Source organism: Artemia sp. Qi Xiang Cuo, chromosome 2 (genome assembly GCF_049724085.1).
Source record: "Artemia sp. Qi Xiang Cuo chromosome 2, ASM4972408v1, whole genome shotgun sequence".
Lineage (NCBI taxonomy): Eukaryota > Metazoa > Arthropoda > Branchiopoda > Anostraca > Artemiidae > Artemia > Artemia sp. Qi Xiang Cuo.
Window position 1 is genome coordinate 42755038 of NC_142795.1, and position 20083 is coordinate 42775120.

Consider the following 20083-nt stretch of genomic DNA (forward strand, 5'->3'; position numbering starts at 1 on the left):
AAGAATGTAACGGTGAGAAGGTAAACTGCGACAAAACACTACTGAAATATTCCAACTCTTGCATTTCAACAAAAAAAAATCCAAAATGAACTTTGAAACATCAAGAGAATGTAACAGTGACAAGGTGAACCACAACAAAACACTACTGAAATATTCCAACTCTTACATTTCAACGAAAAAATCCAAAATGAACTTTGAAACATCAAGAGAATGTAACAGTGAATAGGTAAACCACGACAAAACACTACTGAAAAATCCAACTCTTACATTTCAACAAAAAAATCTAAAATGAACTTTGAAACATACAGGGAATGTAACAGTAACAAGGTAAACCACAAGAAAACTGTACTGAAATGTGCCAACTCTTACATTTAAACGAATGAAAGACAAAATGAACTTTGAAATAACAAGAGAATGTAACAGTGACTGGGTAAACCATGAAAAAACACTATTGAAATATTCCAACTGTTACATTTCAAGGAGAGATATTCAAAATGATACTTTGAGGCATCATGAGAATGTAACAGTGATAAGGTAAATCACGACAAAACACTACTGAAATAATCCAACTCTTACATTTCAACTAAAAAAAATTCAAAATGAACTTTGAAGCATCATGAGAATGTAATAGTGACAAGGTAAACCACGAGAAAACACTACTGAAATATTCCAACTCTTACAGTTCAACGAAAAACAAATATCAAAAATGAACTTTGAAACACCAACAGAATGTAATAGTTCTGAAAAGATATAATAAAGCCTTTGAAAAGTATTGCTTGGTGTTGGGGTGTTCAAAAAGCTGTAAAGTGAAGTTTTGGGTGAAAAGGATGAGCACTTCAACTTGTAAAATGGGTTTAAGAGGGATATTAAGAAAAGAACTTGTTCTGAAAAGATATAATAAAGCCTTTTGAAAAGTATTGCTTGGATTCCGGGGGGCCCTTTTGGGGCCCGGGGGCCCTTTGGGGTTTGGGTAGGGGACCTTACAACACTGTTCAAATGGAACTTGTGCATTATAAGTACCACAGAGTTTCACCCCATATCATCTTCTAAAATGTCTCAAACTGTTTCGCCCAAAAAATCCCTAAAATGCCGATTAATTTGTCTCGCCCAAAAAATTGCCTAAAAGTAATTCCTGCGTGTTCCTTTGTTTCGGCATCCCTGCGGTGTCTTATTTGAAATTCTCAGGAAACCATTTCCCGCGTAAAATATATTCAATCTGTCTTGATCTCGTATGAATTTCTGAAAGAATCTAAGGTGTTCCTAGCTACACTATTATGGCTTCGATAGAATATTAATATTTATCTCTCAGACCTAAAGACCAGAGAAGCCATATTTAAAAATATAATGTTAATTTGTCTCTCAGACCTAAAGACCTGAGAAGCTATATTTAAAAAATGAAATCCCCTCGTGACAGAATTTCCACCGATTATGCAAATCAATTTCTTAGAAATCCTGTCCCCTTCGTATATCAATCAATTTCTCAGAAATCTAGTCCCCTTGAATTATGTAAATCAATTTCTCAGAAATCCTGTCCCCTTCGTGGATCAATTAACCATGAATAAATTACATGTAATCAGTATGTAATTGCCCCTCTCTACTTCCGGGGTAAGGATAGTGAATTATGCAATTTGCCCATGTTTATATGTAGGATTTATCTTTGGGAAAAGGGGAAATGCTTGATTCTGGGTGTATCTGAAAAGGCTAAGTTTATTAAGGTTAAACTTTTTAGAATGTTGAGGGGTAACCTAAGCTAAATTAAGAGGTACTCAGTGTATCAACTTTATTAAAAAGGAGGATCAGTAGAATGGCCTTATTGACTCCAGCGAGGACAATACCCCTTCGAATCCCGATCCGGACACTTTTTTTTTAAAACTCCCACGAGAACCACGTGGTTTATGGTTTTCTCAGTGAGAATGAAAAACAGGAATTTTCTCACTTGGAAAACTAGGAATTTTTTCACATTTATGTCTGTTTTCATGGATGGTTATGTGTGTTGGTCAATTTATTTGATGTTTTTCATGGTTGTCAACATCAAATTATGGATATTTTATGCTTTTTGTCAGTGAAAATTTGAAAAACATGAACTTTTTCACATTTATGTCTGTTTTCATGGATGGTTATGTGTGTTGTTCGATTTATTTGATGTTTTTCATGTCTGTTTTATGGATGATCCAGAAATAGTATTTGATGTTGTTGTTCAAGACAAATGTTATGAGTTTCCAGGAAACAGTTAGATCACATGTTTCCTTCTCAGCCAATCAGCGAGTCGGATACATCCTCCTTCTCAGCCAATCAGAGACTTGCTTACATATGATTTTCCCCATTACATAACAATTCGCCCTTGAGATGTCATATATAACGGGTTTGCATTGTGATTAAATTATGAGAAAGTATTGTGACACAATTGAAGCAACTATGAATGATATTGATGAACTTGAAGCCTTGGCAACTTCAATTTACCATGTAAGTTCATTTTCATTTTTTATTTTCAAAATAAAATTATTTTCATTGGTCACCCTCTACTATATTTAGGTAAGTACCCCTCCCCCCACAAACCTAACCACCATGCAATCTTTATATTCACTAGGAAACATAAAATATGTTCTTTTTATTACCTAAACCTAACACTCCTCCCCACCCCCACTGTTTTTACAAGTATAATTATTGCCAATAGAAATATTTCCCCTTTTTCATTAAATTTATTCTTTCTGTATTTCTATCTAAAGTGACAACTGACTTCTGTCAGCTATTAATATACAGATTGCATTTAAGCCGTTACCCTATCTTTTATCGGTTCCGCAAAGATTTAAATATGGGTTAATTATCACATCTTGTCAATGGTCATCCGGTATCTACGAAACCAGAGGATTAAGCTTTTTGTAGGTTTCACAGAAAGACACTTTTTTCCAGTCAAATTAGCGATAGGGTAAATCTTATAAATTGCAAGAGGGATCAGGTGTTGCTTATGATAAATAGTTTCATATAGTATTTGTTTTTCATTTTGAGTACTCAGTGTTTATATGGGGGAGAGGGGGGAAGGGATTTATTTTGTAAATGGTAAAAATAGAAGTTCTATGCTTTTCGGGTTCGATTTCTCACAAGTTGTATATTTAATTTTTTCTCAACATGGTAAAAATAATAGCATTTCTCGTAAATTTTACTTTTTGCTTTGCTTTTGGGTTTAGGGGGAGGGGGCCTTTCTTAGTGATAAATGCTTTCTAAACAAAATTATGCGGATAATGATACTAACTTTCTTTCTGTAAAAAGGGGCAAATTATTTCAATACTAACTTTTTTCTCTTCTTTTTAAGGCCAATTATGAAGAATGTCCATCACCACCACCCGCTAAGAAAGCAAGAGAGGGTGTGGCAGCCCCATCAGTGCCAGCCCCTATGCAGTCATGTAGAAAGCTAAAAAGAGAGTGGATGACTGCTCACATGATGGTGAGCCACGCTGCTCCAACTCCCCAAGCCCATGACATTGCTGGCCCAGCTGTGCAAGAACATAGCGCTGCCGCCCCGCCAGCCCTCCAACACACACTACCTGGGCCTTCGGGCATTCAAATACTGCCCTCGGACTTTGCAAATGTAAGCATTTTTTTCCTACCTATCATATGGAAATATCTATCAATTTCTTCCAACTTTTATAGGCCTTTTCTACATGCACCATTTTCGAACACTGCGTAAAAGTATATCTCAGCGGGATATTGAAAGATTTTTTCTCCTCAAAGGAAATATAATGTTCTCCCTTTGAATCATGTCAAGTGCATGCATTCACCCTTTTTCTAAATTAGATTAGTGAAGCCAAAAAAAATGCTCTATATTCTGGTCTAAGTAAGGTTAGGTAATTTCTATCGTGATATAAACGAAAGGTTAATCTTGTTTCTACAAATTTCTTAAAAAACGACTTTCTATCGGAATGAGTTGTGTATCATGACAGGAGATGGCTATCTATTTCAAATCATGTTTTTTGTTTTATTTTTTTTCCCAGAGCAGATAAAGAGTATTAATATGAAATTTTATTTGGAGGGATTGTTTGAACAATATCAAATTGCCATCTTCTATGTCAAGCGACGTTTTAGATTGTGAATATCTTATACTAATATAAGATATGCTATGGGACCGAGAAGCGCTGTGGGCCGGGGACGAGTTGCGGGAAGCGCTACGGGCCCGAGACGCACCACAGACAAGTACCACGGGCCCGGGACGCGCAATAGGATGTACCACGGGCCAGGAAAGCGCCACAGTATGCAATGCGGGCCCGAGAAGCATCGCGGGAAGCGATGCGGGCCCCGCGAAGCGCCACGGGAAGCGCTGCAAGAAGCGCTGCGCGAAAGTGCCGCGAAAAAATTTTCTTTTTTTTTTAACACTTTGAAAATAAACGAACAAATTGCCGCCTTCTATGTCATATCTTAGATTGTCGTTAAGTTGGAACTTTCAGTTGAATTAACCAAATGTTATTAAGCAATAATAATCCAAATTTTAACAGTAGGGGTGATTTGAACACTGAAAATAATCTATTTTTTCATATATTATAGGTTGTCCTGGTTCCATACTCGCCATCTCCCCCCTGTTCGTCAGTTGGAGAAGGAGAAGACGATGCATCTTTGGAGTATCGTCAAAAAGAAATGTCTTGGCAAGGTATAGTTAATGAAATACCTGAAAATTTCGATGATTTTTTAACTAATTATTTTAATGTAGATAGTAGCACTGTTGAACAGGGGTATTTACCTTTGATATGTCCTAATACTTGGCAGCTTTTAGATTATTTTCCCGGGTAATAAACAGGGAACCCCCCAACCACCGACACCCTCACGACTCCACTTCGAACAACTACAGTGGTACATGCGCAAGATTTTGATGAACACCGGGTGGGAGGGGTTAAGATGCCCTCGGGTGCGTGTGTTATACCCGGTTTCTATTATTACGTATCCCGCACAAGTTTAAATGCAATTGATGTTTACACTGTAATGTTGGGTGATCCCTTTAATACACTAATGGGGGAAAAATTTGTTTTTGACCCCGTAGAAATTGTGTACAACTATGTAGATAAAATTTGTACACTTCTGGAGAACCAAATTCAATTGTTGGGGTGGGAATCAATTAAAGTCTCCATTGTTTTAACAATGTTCTATTTAAATGAGGGGAAAAGTGAAGTTTACTATCATTATGTACAGTCTAAAATGCGTTTGGTTTATTTGAATTTAGGAAAATTGGGGGGTGTTTTCATGGATTGGTTAGATGCAAGTATAATGAATCTCGAGAACTTTCTCGAAAGCAGGAGTGGATCTATAGTTCTTTTTGTTGAAAATTTAATCGTAAATTTATTTAAATTTAAGACCTATTTTATTTTAAGAGGTGGGAGTGGACCAAGGGCAATAGTTTTAAAATATAATCCAGATCTAGAAGGTTGTCGTGGTGTCCAGAAGATCTGTTTTGAAACAGGTCAAAAGTGTTTCAGATATGCTTTCCTCATCTCAGCCTTTCAGCCTCTAGCAGATGACGCTACTAAGACGAATTTAGACAATTGGGCTATGCATGGAAAGGAAGAGTCCCCTATTCCCACTGTAGATTTCTCACTCTTAGAGGGAAAATACCCAGTGACAATTAGATCTATTGACATGTTTGAAAATGCTAATGCCCATTTAAATATCGGCGTTATTGTGGTTCAGTGTGAAACCGAATTTGAAGATGGGGTTCGCTCTAAAAAGAACGGGGTGGTCTTCCCTGTAAGGGGCCCGTCAGTTGATTTGGTCAGACACTGGGTTTGGTTGCTATACACACCCCCTAGTGACCCTGCCAATTCAATTGGCCATTTTAATCCAATCACAGACATGAGTAGAGTTCTGGGGGAGGGTATGCATAGGGGGGAATGTTTCTACTGTCCAACATGCCTCTCTAGATTTCGTAGTGATATAAAACTACAGACTCATATGAAGCATTGTAGCCTCCACGGTTACCAGACAGTGGAAACGGTTTCAGGGGATAGGTCTATTTTACGATTCAAAAATTTCCAAAACACACTTCTCCAGTGCAACAAAATATCTTTGGACTGTGAAGCTAAGCTGGTGGAGGTGAATGACCCCCAATTTCCAAACTGAGTCAAAGAACATCAGGCCATTGCAGTGTCCTACGCTCATGCGCAAAGAGACAATTCTAACACCATGCAGTTGTTAGAAATAGTAGAAACAGTGGCTGAGGGACCGAATTTCATGGACAAGGCGTTGACTACACTAATTAGCACGGTTAGTGGCGCTCTTTCGCGCTTGATAAATAATTATTATCCAATGGTGTTGTCCGCCGAGGATCGTCTCGCGATTAAAAATAAAAAAATATGTTGGGTATTTATGGGGGAGTTTGCACTGGAGGGGTATACGGAGACTAAAGGGAAACGAGGGGGGCGGGGCAAAGTCTGAGATCATAATCATTTGTGGCAGGAAATATCCTCGGGGGGTAGTAATTTTAGGGGGGTTGCGCATCAATCGTGTAATTTAAATGTTAGCCAGCAGTTTTTTATTCCTGTTTTTATTCACAACTCTAATTGTGACTTAAAATTTCTTGGACCGGCACGGGCACGGGTGCATAGGGAGGGAGGGGGAGTAGATAATCCATGGGTGAATAGTTCATTTACTTATAATATAATTCCCAAATCGATAGAGAATTTGTTGCTTCTCAAACTGAAATGGCAGGCAGTGGATAATGAGCGTACGTGTTGGAATAAAATCAGGTTTTTAGATTCCTTTAGTTTTTTTCCTAAGGCATTGAGTCAATTGATTCAAGTGAAAAAAAGCGACAATTTTGATAGCTTTCCCTTGCTTAAACAGCACTTTCCAGACAGTGAAATGTATGACCTGTTGACCTGCAAAGGTTTATATGCATACGACTATTACTGTTCTGGCGCACGCTTAAGTGAGGTGAAACTACCTCCAATTGAAGCTTTTTACAATTCACTGACCAACAGTGAATGCACAGCCGAGGAGTATGAGTTTGCCAAGAAGGTGTGGTCCAAGGGCGATTGTAAAAATGGGTGGGATTATTGTAGACTGTACTTGGCCAGTGACGTTCTAACTCTGTTGGATATAGTCTGTAAGAATACAGACCAGATCTATTCAGAGTTCGGGTTAGATATAGGCTATTATTTTTCCACATCCCATTTAGTGATGGATTTAATTTTAAAAATTAGCAGGGAGGAAATAGGCCTAATCACCGATGTAGATCAACACTTTTTTGTAGAGCGTTCAATGAGGGGTGGGTATGTTTTTCATGGGGACCGCGTCTTGTCGACCGATCCAAGCGGACAAAATAGCACCAGTGCAAAGTCAAATGCAGTGTTCTTGGACATGAACTCGTTGTATCCCTCGGCAATGTCACACTACTCTTTGCCGTGTGGGAACTATCAATGGCTTGAGAATCCTTTTGAGTTCCCTGAAATTAACAACGTTGAAGACAACGGGGTACTATTATGGTTCTGTGAAATGGACGGTCACATTTCACTTGTGCTTCGCAGCTCAGTCAAATATTTAATCTGTCCATTTATTAGTTTATCAGTAAGTTGGAGCTCTGTAAGTCCATCCAATTAATTATGATGGGAGGATGAGGGGATACATTTTACTACCTCCAAACAAAAACTGATTGCTTCTTTGTGCCCTATGTAGACTATTTTTATTAACCTCGTGCTTTTGCATTGGATGGTGATCAACGGTTTCAAGATCACTAAAATACACAGGGTCACCAAAATACACAAATTATCGACACCTTTGTCGATAAACGCTCTAGGGAAAATTCAAAGGTGGAGAAGGAAATGTATAAGCTCATTCTAAATTCAGCGTTTTGCAAAATGTGTGAAAGCGTTCGTAATAGATCTCGCTGCGACGTCGTGACTGACCCTCTAGAATGTGCACGAATTATTGCCAACCCCAATTTTACATCATTCACGAGTATAGAGACTGGCATGATTCTTCTACTCAGGCGAAAGCGAAATGTGATGCTGAACAAGAATGTAACAGGCGGCAATTCAGTACTAGAAATTTCAAAAAAGCTCATGTTGTCATTCTTTTACAATGTGTGCAAGGTGCAATGGCCACGGGAGGGGGAGGTTCGTTTACTATGGGGATACAGATTCTCTGCTGTTAAAAGTAAATGGGGCAGAATTGGATTTATTGGGTGATTTAGAAAAGGGGGAACACATCAGCTCGCGGATGGATTTCACCAACTGGACTCCATCACTCTACCCCGATTTGGTGAGACGTCAAGCCCCCAACCAACTATTAATGTTAAAATCAGAGACGGGGAGTGATTTGATATCCATGGGGGTGTTCCCGGGCCCCAAAGTCTATTGCGTTGAAACTCATAGTGGGGATGAAAAGAAGGCGTGTAAAGGGGTGCCTACACACTTTGTAAAGAGCAATTTCAACATGACCGTGTACAGAGACTGTGTAGAAAGTAGCCTAGTGCCAAGAGCACAAGTGCTTGCAATTCGCTCTCTACAGTATAGAAATTATACTGTGAGAGTGGAAAAGAATGCAATGTCGTATATATCCGACGAAGTCTATGTGCTCGAGAATGGTGTGACTGTCTTGCCTCATGGTCACTACCGTATTTCAGACCGAGTTGAATGCGTAGACTATCGTAATCAACTTGATCTGGATAAACTAATCTAACCCAAGCACTAACCACCACCACTCAACCTTTCATAAATTAACCTAACCAGCTAATCTAACCCAAGCCCTAACCACCACCACTACCCCATCCACTACCCCGCAGTAGCAGTGACGACAACTATTTTTTTTCCACCGCCGCTCCCGGGGGGAGGGGGGGGGTCCCTTCCCACGGCAGCCCAGGCGGGGGGGGGGGTCCCGCCCGCGGCCGGCCGGCCTTCGGCCCCGCGGCCCCCGGGGGGTGGGGGGATCCCACCTTTAAATTCACTGTAATGTTCAACTGTGCTAGCGTTTCCGTGAGTGTCTGTTTTCAAGTGTTTTCTGTGTTTTTGTTGTACAAAAAGTGTTGTTTTTTTTTGTACAGAAAAGTGTTTAAGTTGAAAATAAGTGCTTTAAAAGATGGACAGAAAAGTGTTGTACAGAAAAGTGTGTTTTTTAAAGACAATAAGTGCTTCTGATGGACAAAAGTTTTTTTTTTTAATGTGGTGTTATCATTGTTCATGTTGAACAAATAGAGTTTTCATATTGACCAAATAGAGTTTTCATGTTGACCATGAAATGTTTTCAACTGTTCATGTTGAACAAGTGTAATTAATTTTATTACTGTGCAGTTAACGTTGACTGCAAATATTTGTTTTTATGCAGTGCCGAAATGAAAATTATCATGAAATATTATTTTTGTTGTTGTTCTTGAATAGATATATCTATGGGGAAAATTACTACTTATTCATTGAGCACATATGATTTAGTTAGTTGCAGACCGACTGTTGTCAATAGCATGTATTAATTTAAAACACCCTTCAGATCGTTTCTGTGTGGTCCCTCAATGTCGGGGAAAACAACGCTTTTAGCTAAAATAATTCAAAATTGCGATAAAATGTTTTCGGAAAAACCAAAAAAAATCTACTATTGCTATAGTATTTGGCAGGAGTCCTATGATAAAATAAAAGCTATTGCCACAACGATACCAATACAATTAATACGAGGACTTGATGTTTTCAATAGTATTGAATCGAACTCGTGGTTGATTATTGATGATTTGGCTGAATCCATTGAACAGTTCTCACAGGAAATGCTACAACTGTTCACCGTTCGCTCCCATCACGAACACATTTCCGTTACCCTAGTTCTACACAATCTGTTTCATCAGAGCAAATGTATGCTAACCCTTGCTTTGAATTGCACCGTCTATATTATCTATCGAGTCGTTCGTGATTATAGCTCACTCATAAATCTAAATAAACAGATATAACCCGGCGCCCCAAAATTTCTGTTGTCAGCCTAAACACAGGCGACTAGCAAGCCCTACGGTTACATTTTGCTGTATTTTAATCAGAGCACGCCCGAGGATCTACGTGTAGTAACCGAAATTTTAAACAATTAAATTACACTAGATATTCCATTGAACAGTAGAAAAGGCTATTAGTTAGCATTATGACACTGAAGAAACTAGACGAACAACGGCTTCTGTTTTTTGTTTTAAGCACTTCGAAACCATTGCTCAGGAAGGCTATACTCAAACATGGTGTTGACAATGATTTCATTAATCTAATAGCTGAACTTTGTTTAAATTTAACTGAGGGCAATGTTCAACTGCCAGAAGGTGTTAGACAACAGACAAAGAAACATCGTTCCACTGTACGCGTCTTGGATTGTAAAAACAAGGGGAAAGATTTAAAAAGAACACGACTCCTTCAAGCAAGCGGTAGCTTTTTCACACTTTTACTGCCGATAATTGCAAGACTTGTAAACAGTTTTCTCTAGTGAGAATGGCAAAACCCTATAAATTGACACCATTTGAACTTGTCCTCTCGCCCGTCGAACATTTTGAAGACAATGTAAGCATATTCATTAACGACGAGAATATTGCCGATGACAAAAAACTGATTTTACTTCAAGATGCTTTGCGACGTGTGGACAAACATAAGCCATATCGTGAGAGACCCGCCGCCACTGATCCCTCTAAACAGGAAACATCTCCTCAAGATTCCGCAGCAGCATCAAAGGAGAAGGAATTGAATTCGATTGTATTAAAAATTGGAAACATATTACCACTCACCTATCGACAACAGAGTAAAAGAGTATTATCTTATCTCATTTTGGAAACTGGCGATCAAGTTCAAGTCGAGAGCACAGGGAAACTAATTATAATACAGGGAAAAAGTTATAATCTAGTTGATTTAATTTGTGATATGGTGACGAATCGTAAAGGACTTTTATCCTTTGACAATAATCTATACACCTTTCTGTGTATATCAAACTTTCCCAAAAGTCTTATTGGCAATAAGCAAATTCTAAAGAAACTAAGAGAATATAGTCCTCCTCCAACACCATTAAAAAAAGAAGAAGATTCATTATTTGAAGATACTAGCAGCGTCACTGATTTTACAACACCTGTGGCTGCTAGTCAAAAGCGAAGACGAATTGATTCGCCCATCAGTGTGCAAAAGGGGAGTGGACATTACACTACGTGTCTACACTCAAAATGGATGAAGTTTTGAAAGGCATCTATAAAAATATTGGCGAAGCGGGAAGTTTAAGTTCTCCCAAAACGCTTTCTAAAGCTGTTTCCGGCACCACCACATTGAAAAGTGCAAAAGAGTATCTAGAAAATGAACCGAGTTACACACTACATCGGAATCACAGGCTTCGCAGTAAACAATATCGACAAACTAAAGCCTTTTTCCCTCTGCATATAATGCAAATGGATCTTTTAACTCTAGACGCACTTAAACAACGTCAAAATGCGCCCTACAAATATATTATGGTGGCAATCAGTGTCTTTTGTCGCTATGCATATGCCAGTCCACTGCGGTCAGAGAGAGGTGTTGAAGTTGCTCGGGCCATTGAAAGTATTCTAGAACAGGATTCATACAGAAAAATTCAATTGGATCGTGGCAGTTAATTTGTTAATCCCCATGTGCAAAAGGTTCTTTTGAAATATAATACAATACTTTATCATAGTCACAGCCCGATAACGGCTGCATTGGCTGAACGACTAATAAGAACGATTCGTCTATTAATTTTAAGATATTGTACCCTGAAAAATACACCGGCTTTTATCCATGATTTAGATAAAATCATGCATATATACAACCATCGACCTAATCGATCTCTGTCCAACTCAAGCCCTCGGGATGTTCACTACAATGAAAATACATTTGATGCTTTTCTAAAGCAATACTCCAATGGTGAAAAAGAGAAAAAAAAATGTGAAGAAGAAATTCAATGTTGGTGATACTGTTCGAATTAATAGAACCCCCAATATTTTTGAAAAAGGAAATTATTTATGGAGCACTTAACTTTTTAAAGTGTCCAAAATCCTAGAAACCGAAACCACAACATATCAACTGCGAGACACTAAAGATGACGAGATTCTCGGTTGTTTTTATGAATATGAACTGCAAAAAGTTAGAAACACTAGGGAAAGTTATCAAATTCAAAAGATATTAAAGATTTGTACACGCTATGGCAAGAGACAGTTGCTTGTTCGCTGGCTAGGATACAACTCAGATTTTGATTCTTGGGTCAGTGTTGAAGATATTAAGAATGCCCAAAGATTTCTATGTGACTTTCATGTCGATTATTTCTGATCCTCTCTACAATGATTTGAATAAAACAAGTGATTTTTGGACGAAACTCTCCCCCACCATCAAATTCGATGATGGAAAGTATGAAGTGGCTCTTGTCGACTGTATTCTCAAAAATACATATGACATCCTGAGAAAGGATCGTAAATAGGAAATAAAAATTAGACCATATGATTGGCCGCCGCCACCAACAGGTGATCAAGAACAAATTCAAAAAATCAATTGGATGGATTATCCATATATTGAATTACCCTACGAGGAACTCACATGTATGAATGATTTATGTCGTTCAATTAATAAAATAATTTCTGCTCGTAAAAAGGGAGCTTTTCATTTCAACTATTCGAAGGAGGAGGGCAAGATCTACATTAGTTCACCTATTGCCAGTGAAAAGGTTATTCTCAACGATAATCTAAAGGATGTTCTTGGCTTTAAGCTCAATATAATCAATGGTAAAAGTGCCGGAAACACTAATTTCATTTTTTGCTGACTATCCGCATGCCTTCTCCACAGACACTTGTATATTTCTCTACTCTTCATTTGTGGAAACATCCCGGGTTGGTAATTCAAATGTTCCCCTCCAACGAGTTCTTGAACGAAAAACCAATCAAGAACATATTCACCACTACAATATAAAGCATCTTCAGTATATTCCCGTGATCACTTCCTATTTGGAACTCTGTCAGTTAACACTAAGAACCGAATTGGGTGATCCCATAGCAATTTCAAAAGGTTTGGCTGTGATTATATGCCATTTTCGACCCATCGTTCAAAAGCAAGATGTCTAATAAAAAAGTGGTATTCACTTGTCCTGATATTGACTGCTATGTTAATACTCTTGGCCCAAGACAACAGTGCAATAAAATGGACTACTACACCTGGTACATGTCAATATCTGAATATGGTACTGGCAGTTGATTTGCTAAACTCTTTCGATATTTACTACCGCTGGCCAGAAATTATCTTGTCCTAGCTATAATAGATTTCGCCTCCTCTACGCTATACGGTTGGGGTTCTGGTAAGGATTTTAAAAAATGTGCTACGGAAAATCTTAGGTCCAGTGTGCGAACCCTTGGCGAGATATTAAAACGAAATGGTAAAGGCTTAAAAAGGTCAAGAAACAATGCATCACTCATCAGTCTCCACTCAGGTCGGAAACGAAAGACATCATCCCTCTTGTCAAAGAAAAGAAGGAAAAAGCGGACACGTGGTGTAACCAGAAGCCCCAGGAAGAAAATTGTCAGATCGAAATTAGATTTCTTCTCCTAAAATGTCCTACCTACCGCATAAGGATTCTCAACCTTCAATCACCGACTTATTGAATCTAGTCAATGCTGAAAATATCGATGTGCGTGTCAAGCACGGATACTATGAAGAATTTTATCCACAACAACCCCTCTCCGATAATATCCACTTTCAAATTTATTCTAATGAAGACTACTTTATGGACTTGTCTTCAACATTTATAGATTTGCAAATGAAAGTCCGGAAATCCGATAATACAATGCCAATTCGGGGCGATGGAATATCCTATGAAAATTGTATATTACATAATTTATTTCGTCAAATTAGTGTCTACATCAATGGCACGCTGGTGAGCACAAGCACCAATCTCTCAAATTATACAAGCTCTATGCAATTCATGCTGATGACACCCAAGTCATACAAGGAATTGAGAGGCACCTCCAATGGATATGAATATATTACTAATACTGATAGTACAAAAGCACTTAAAAATGCTACAACTAGTGAATTACATCTAGTTGGAAAAATATATCATGAAATATATAATATACCCCAATGGCTGCCGCCCAATGTTAAAGTGGAAATAAAACTAACGCTTGCACCCTCCAATTTCATATTGAGAAAAGAATTTGCTGCCAATCCTGATGTAAGTCTCTCCCTCACCTCGGCAATACTTCATGTACGCAAACAAAGGGTTATGAGTTCTGTTGCTTTGGCCGTGGAAAAACTGAGAGCCAATGGCAACAGTATTAAACTACTTGTTCCTCATACAATCACCAATCAACGTCATATTGCCATGGGCTCACGCACCTTCACCTATCCATCCTTTATCAATGGTAAAATCCCGTCAAAATTTGCGTTGGCATTTGTAAAGAGCGCCAGTGCAATAGGATCATGGACTGAATGCCCACATAAATTCGAGATGTTTGGACTTTCATCTCTTTTGTGTAAAGTAAACGGCATCCCACTCTACAATCTATCTTTTGATAAATCCTATAGAACATTGTATGAGCTGACCATGCAAACCCTAGATCATGACTCTCAACTATTTGACAATGGTATAACCGAAGATATGTTTGCTAAAACACATGGTATCATTGTACTGGATTTGTCTGGCACACAGGATATGAGTATAGTACGTACGGGGAGTGTGCGTGTAGAGTGTACATTTACCGACCCATTAGCTGAGAGTATTGCACTAATCTCACTAAATCAATATGAAACCTAATGGGAAATCACTCCCGAAGGCAGTGTTCTACTAGACTTGGCGCCATGAGCACCAGTCAAATAATCAATGTATTTAATATGGACCCCTACATGTCTCAGTACAAATCCTATTGTCTGCCCTCGGACTATCATGGAAAAATTCAAAGTGTCAACAATACCTTGAATCTTGATAATAGCAGTCCGTTGACTGTGCTGACGGGTCATTGGCTGTGCATCTTTCAAACAATGAAGACGATTGAATTTTTTTATTTTCTTGGTCTACCCTATACATTCTACACGCCTCACATCAGCAACTATATTGAGAGCAATGGGAAAACTATTATTAAAAATAGGAAGAGGGTGCAGGATCTAACGATTAAAAGCTTTTGCTTCCGTGCACTACTATATTTCGTTTTCCAATGTTGCGGCTATACTTACGAGAAATTTCTCTACTTTTTTGGTGACAATCCCCGTCTGAACGATTTTTTAGTGGAAAATATCCTATCAGACGTATATAGTATTGATTTCAGTGCCCTAAGAGTAAAGTGCTTACAAAATGTTTGTGAATTTGTTTATTAATAAAATGCATATATATATACTACAATGTCTTTAAATCTTCACTTTAGATTTCTTCATCTTCTATGTATAGGCAACTGTAGTGAACCACTAATTCTGGTAAATCATTTTGATTCACTGTATATTGATATTGATTGACTGTAAAGTCATGGCCACATTTTATACAGTACAATGTAACTTCACTCTTGTCATATCTCTTTGTATAGTCAATGATACTATTTGCATTCATATTATGAAATTCACGAGTTTCAATCTGTCTATTTGAAGCAATATCACATACAATGTTTTCCAATGGTGAATCACATTCGGTAACTACCAAATAAAAATCACTTGGTTTATAGTCATAGTAGGTGGTGTCATCACAACGATGACGTAGAAACCAAATTGTCTTGTTACCCCAACAGTTGAATCGTAGACCAGATTCCTCTTCCCAGAATAATTTAAATCCACGACGATACCAATCTCGTAGAAATAAACTAAAATCACGTTTGGGATTTTTTCCAATCATAGTGGGGTAAGTATTCTCCCACTGATCACATTTATCATAGTGACAGTTGGGGCACAGGTGCCCTCTAGGATGAGAGTCACACACCTCCTCAAGACATGAATTACATCCTTTAATTTGTACTGCATAGCCTCTATGTAATTTACAAAGATTACATAATTTACACTTTTCACTATAGTCATCAATAATTGTACAATTCTCACATTGATTCCAACTGCCAAGAGTATACATGCACAGTGGACATATATAGAACATTTTTCGGTTTCCGATGTCAACTCACTCACAGCTAAAACGAAACTGATCCTCTTCGTTCGATAAATTCAACGAGAGGGAAATTGGGGAGAGGAGTAGCTCTTTGTCGTTACCTCTTTCGAATGACGGGGGAGCCATCTACATTGAATCCATTGGCAATATTTTCAAAAGTATATCCACAATATGATTCTGCTTTGTTTCAATTAATATATCAATAAATTGACTATAAGTATTTGAGTTACATTTTAAAAGTTTCATAAAATAGTCCAATGGGGGAGAATCACTCCTCATTATATTGTCAATTGTTCCCTGACAAGAGAATATCCTGCGTTTAAGACATAACTCGAGAAAATCATCATCCAAAATCAAATGTTTTTCCATAAACACTAGATTTGATCTAATTCTCTCTTTCTCAAATTTATTCATTTTTCAATCCTTTCACTCCGACTGCTGACTCTAGACTGACCCTGATTCGTTAGCCCTAACCAGAAAAGACAGAAAACATTTTCGATTTCGAAACAATTTTATTGAATAATTACAACAACATCAATAATACAGCGCATGTACAATTAGCGATAGTGTTTATTGTCTTCAATATGTTTCACCAATGCACTTAAAGCACATTGAAGTCTATTCACATGTGCTATATCAACTTTAGCGGCAAAACATAATTGATCCTCCATTTTAAATTTGCTCAAGGATATCACATATCTTGCATATACTGCATCCCATTCCAGACAAAGACGTGATCCTTTAGTAATTTCCACCGCAATGTTTGGTGATCTTGTACTATTATCATCAACTCCACTATCAACTTCTAATAGTGTAAACATTCCACTCATCGCCATCACAAATATATATTCAAATGAGTAAAGTCAAACTGTTCTTCTTCTCACTCCTTGAATTCTATTCACAGACTAATTAAACTATAGCGAAAATCCTTTCTTTATATTCACTCCGTCGCTACTAAGTAAACAAGCCCTCTGATTGGCTGAGAAGGAAACATTTGATCTAACTGTTTCCAGGAAAGTCATAACATTTGGCTTGAACAATAACATCAAATACTATTTCTGGATCATCCTTAAAACAGACATGAAAAACATCAAATAAATCGAACAACAAACATAACCATCCATGAAAACAGACATAAATGTGATAAAGTTCCTGTTTTTAAAATTCTCACTGACAAAAACCATAAAAAATCCATAATTTGATGTTGACAACCATGAAAAACATCAAATAAATTGACCAACACACATAACCATCCATGAAAACAGACATAAATGTGAGAAAATTCCTGTTTTTTCAAGTGAGAAAATTCCTGTTTTTTTCATTCTCAGTGAGAAAACCATAAACCACGTGGTACTCGTGGGAGTTTAAAAAAAAAAGTGTCCGGATCGGGATTCGAAGGGGTATTGTACTCGTGGGAGTCAATAAGGCCATTCTACTAGGATCTTCAATATTTTAAAAACGGCTGAGGGTATTAGGTTAAAATTTTCAGGCCAAGGCGAGGGGGATATTTCAAAGTGACTGGAGATCTGCCAGCCCCCATCACATACCGTTTTTGCTGTCCTTCCTCCAAAAACTTTTGATCACGAGTTTGAAGTATCCATCCTGTTCAAAAGGGTCTAAAAGTCACATAACCATGCCTATGGGGATGAGACAACCCCCTAAGCTTTTGAGAGGGCTGCCAAAAACAATTTAAACACACTGTGTGCATTTTGGTTGTCAGAAGGGAGCAACAGCAATATCTAAGGAACATTTGAGGGTATTAAGTTGACATTTTCAGGATATGTTGAAGATTGATTGGAGGGCAACTACCCACTACCCTTTTAATGCCCCCTGCTCCCAACACTGATAAAAAAATAGGAAAAAGTGACTTTGTTGAAAATAGTGACAAGGTCTAGTAACTATGCCTCCAGGTATGTAATAGCCCCACAGCCCCTAGGGCAAGGATTGTAAGTTAGGTAATTTGCCGGTTTTTTTTCATGCAGGATTTATAATTAGCAAACAGAGAAATGTTTGATTTTGAGTATGTTCGAAAAGGCTAAGGGTATTAAGGTGAAATTTTGGAGAACTTGAGGGCATGTTAAAATAAATCAAAAGATACTACGTGCATCCAGTTTATCAAAAAGGCATGTCTGCAATATCTCAAGAACGGCTGAGGGTATTAAAGTATAAAATGTCAGAGCAAGTTGAGGGAGATGTTGCAAAAGTGGTCGTAGGGAAACCAGTTCCCATCCCATTCCCTGTTTAACTGCTCTCTACCCAAAGACATTTGATCAAAATTTTGGTATAGCCATCATGTTAAAGTTAGTCAATAAGTAAAAAAAAATATGCCTCCAGGGATAACTTCGCCCCACAGTCCCTAGGGCAAGTGTTGTAAGCTCTTTAAGTTGCCCATTGTTTATATGTAAGGCTAGTTTTTGGGATAAAATAGTATATATGATTCCCAGTCTTCAAAAAAGGACGATCTTTAATATCTTAAAAACGGCTGAGGGTATTAAGTTGAAACTTTCAGGCCATGGCGAGGGGGATGTTGAAAAATGATTGGAGGGCTGCCAGCCCCCATCACATACCCTTTTTGTTGCCCTTCCTCCAAAAACATTCGATTACGAGTTTGAAATAGCCATCCTGTTCAAAAGAGTCTAAAAGTCACATAACCATGCCTATGGGGATGAGACAGCCCCCGCAGCTTTTGAGAGGGCTGCCAAACACGATTTAAACACACTCTGTGCATTCTGGTTGTCAAAACGGAGCAACAGCAATATCTAAGGAACAGCTGAGGGTATTAAGTTGAAATTTTCAGCGTAAGTTGAAGATTGATTGGAGGGCAACTACCCCCTACCCTTTTGATGCCCGAACCCCCAACACTGATAAAAATTTTGGAAAAAGTGACTTTGTTGAAAATAGTCGCAATAGTATATATATATATATACTCGTATATATATATATATATATATATATATATATATATATATATATATATATATATATATATATATATATATATATATATATATATATATATATATATATATATATATATATATATATATATATATATATATATATATATTTAGACAATTTAGACATTTTCAAATCCTCAATGCTCAAGTTCCTTCCAAAATTAGTAATATTCTTACTCATTACCGTCTTTACAATTTTTTTTTTCTATGCAAAGCATATGCATAAATTTTGGTTGCCAACTGGGCTGAGCATTAAAAAATGGAATAACAATCTAGATTATAGTGACTTTTCTCCGTGAATGCTGGAAGAACTAGGACAGATTTCTTTTCCAGCGATTGTGCGAGCCAAAAACTAATTTCTTTAGATATTGTTAGTGGCTCCAAATTCTATGGAGTGAGAAGAAGACAAAAATGAAATTTGGATTGACAATAGTGGCTTATGTCTTGTTGTGCTTGGACTATATTCATACTGGAAGAAGGATACCCACTTGGCATCTCAATATCGCTCAAAAACAAGGGTAAATTACCGATTCTACCCAATCGTAGGGATGGCAATATTGTCAGAATATCCAAATTTATAACTTTTTGTAGAAACAGTAACAACCATTCGGTCTACGTGGCATTTGATTTTTGTAGAAATACCGCCAAAATGTTTTCAGAAATTTGGCCGAAACCAATCTTTGTTCGGCACTTAGGAATATGGGACAATATGAAATTGGTTTTAACATTTCCGGTCGTAAACAATGCGTTGGAAATTTTTCTTGCGCAGATCTATGCTCGTATTTTGCAGCATCTGTTTAATATCACTGTTTACTTTACAACCATTAATTACTAAGCGCATCATTTTAGCTGAATTATTTTTTCATCCCAAATTTAGTCATTTAATCATCAAATACATCCAGAGTTGCAAAGACGGTTACTAAGTCAAACTCTTTCAAATCTTTGGATTAGAAAATATGATAGTGTTTTAGACAGTGGTGTGCATCCGGCAATGTCTAACAATTCAATAATCTGATATTAAATGATGTTTTCGTAATTCAAAATACAGATGCCGTCTCCAAGTTTATGTAACTCTACACTTCTTT

General features: G+C 37.6%; 1 protein-coding gene across 1 annotated transcript in view; it reads left to right on the plus strand.

Moving 5' to 3' along the window:
* Nucleotides 1-19329: 19329 nt before the first annotated feature.
* LOC148955254 (periostin-like) overlaps nucleotides 19330-20083 on the plus strand; it is a 286642-nt gene continuing 285888 nt past the window's right edge. Inside the window, exon 1 of the mRNA XM_089108124.1 lies at nucleotides 19330-19516. Coding sequence (XP_088964250.1) covers nucleotides 19410-19516 — 107 coding nt within the window. The 5' untranslated portion in view covers nucleotides 19330-19409. The remainder of the gene's footprint in view (nucleotides 19517-20083) is intronic.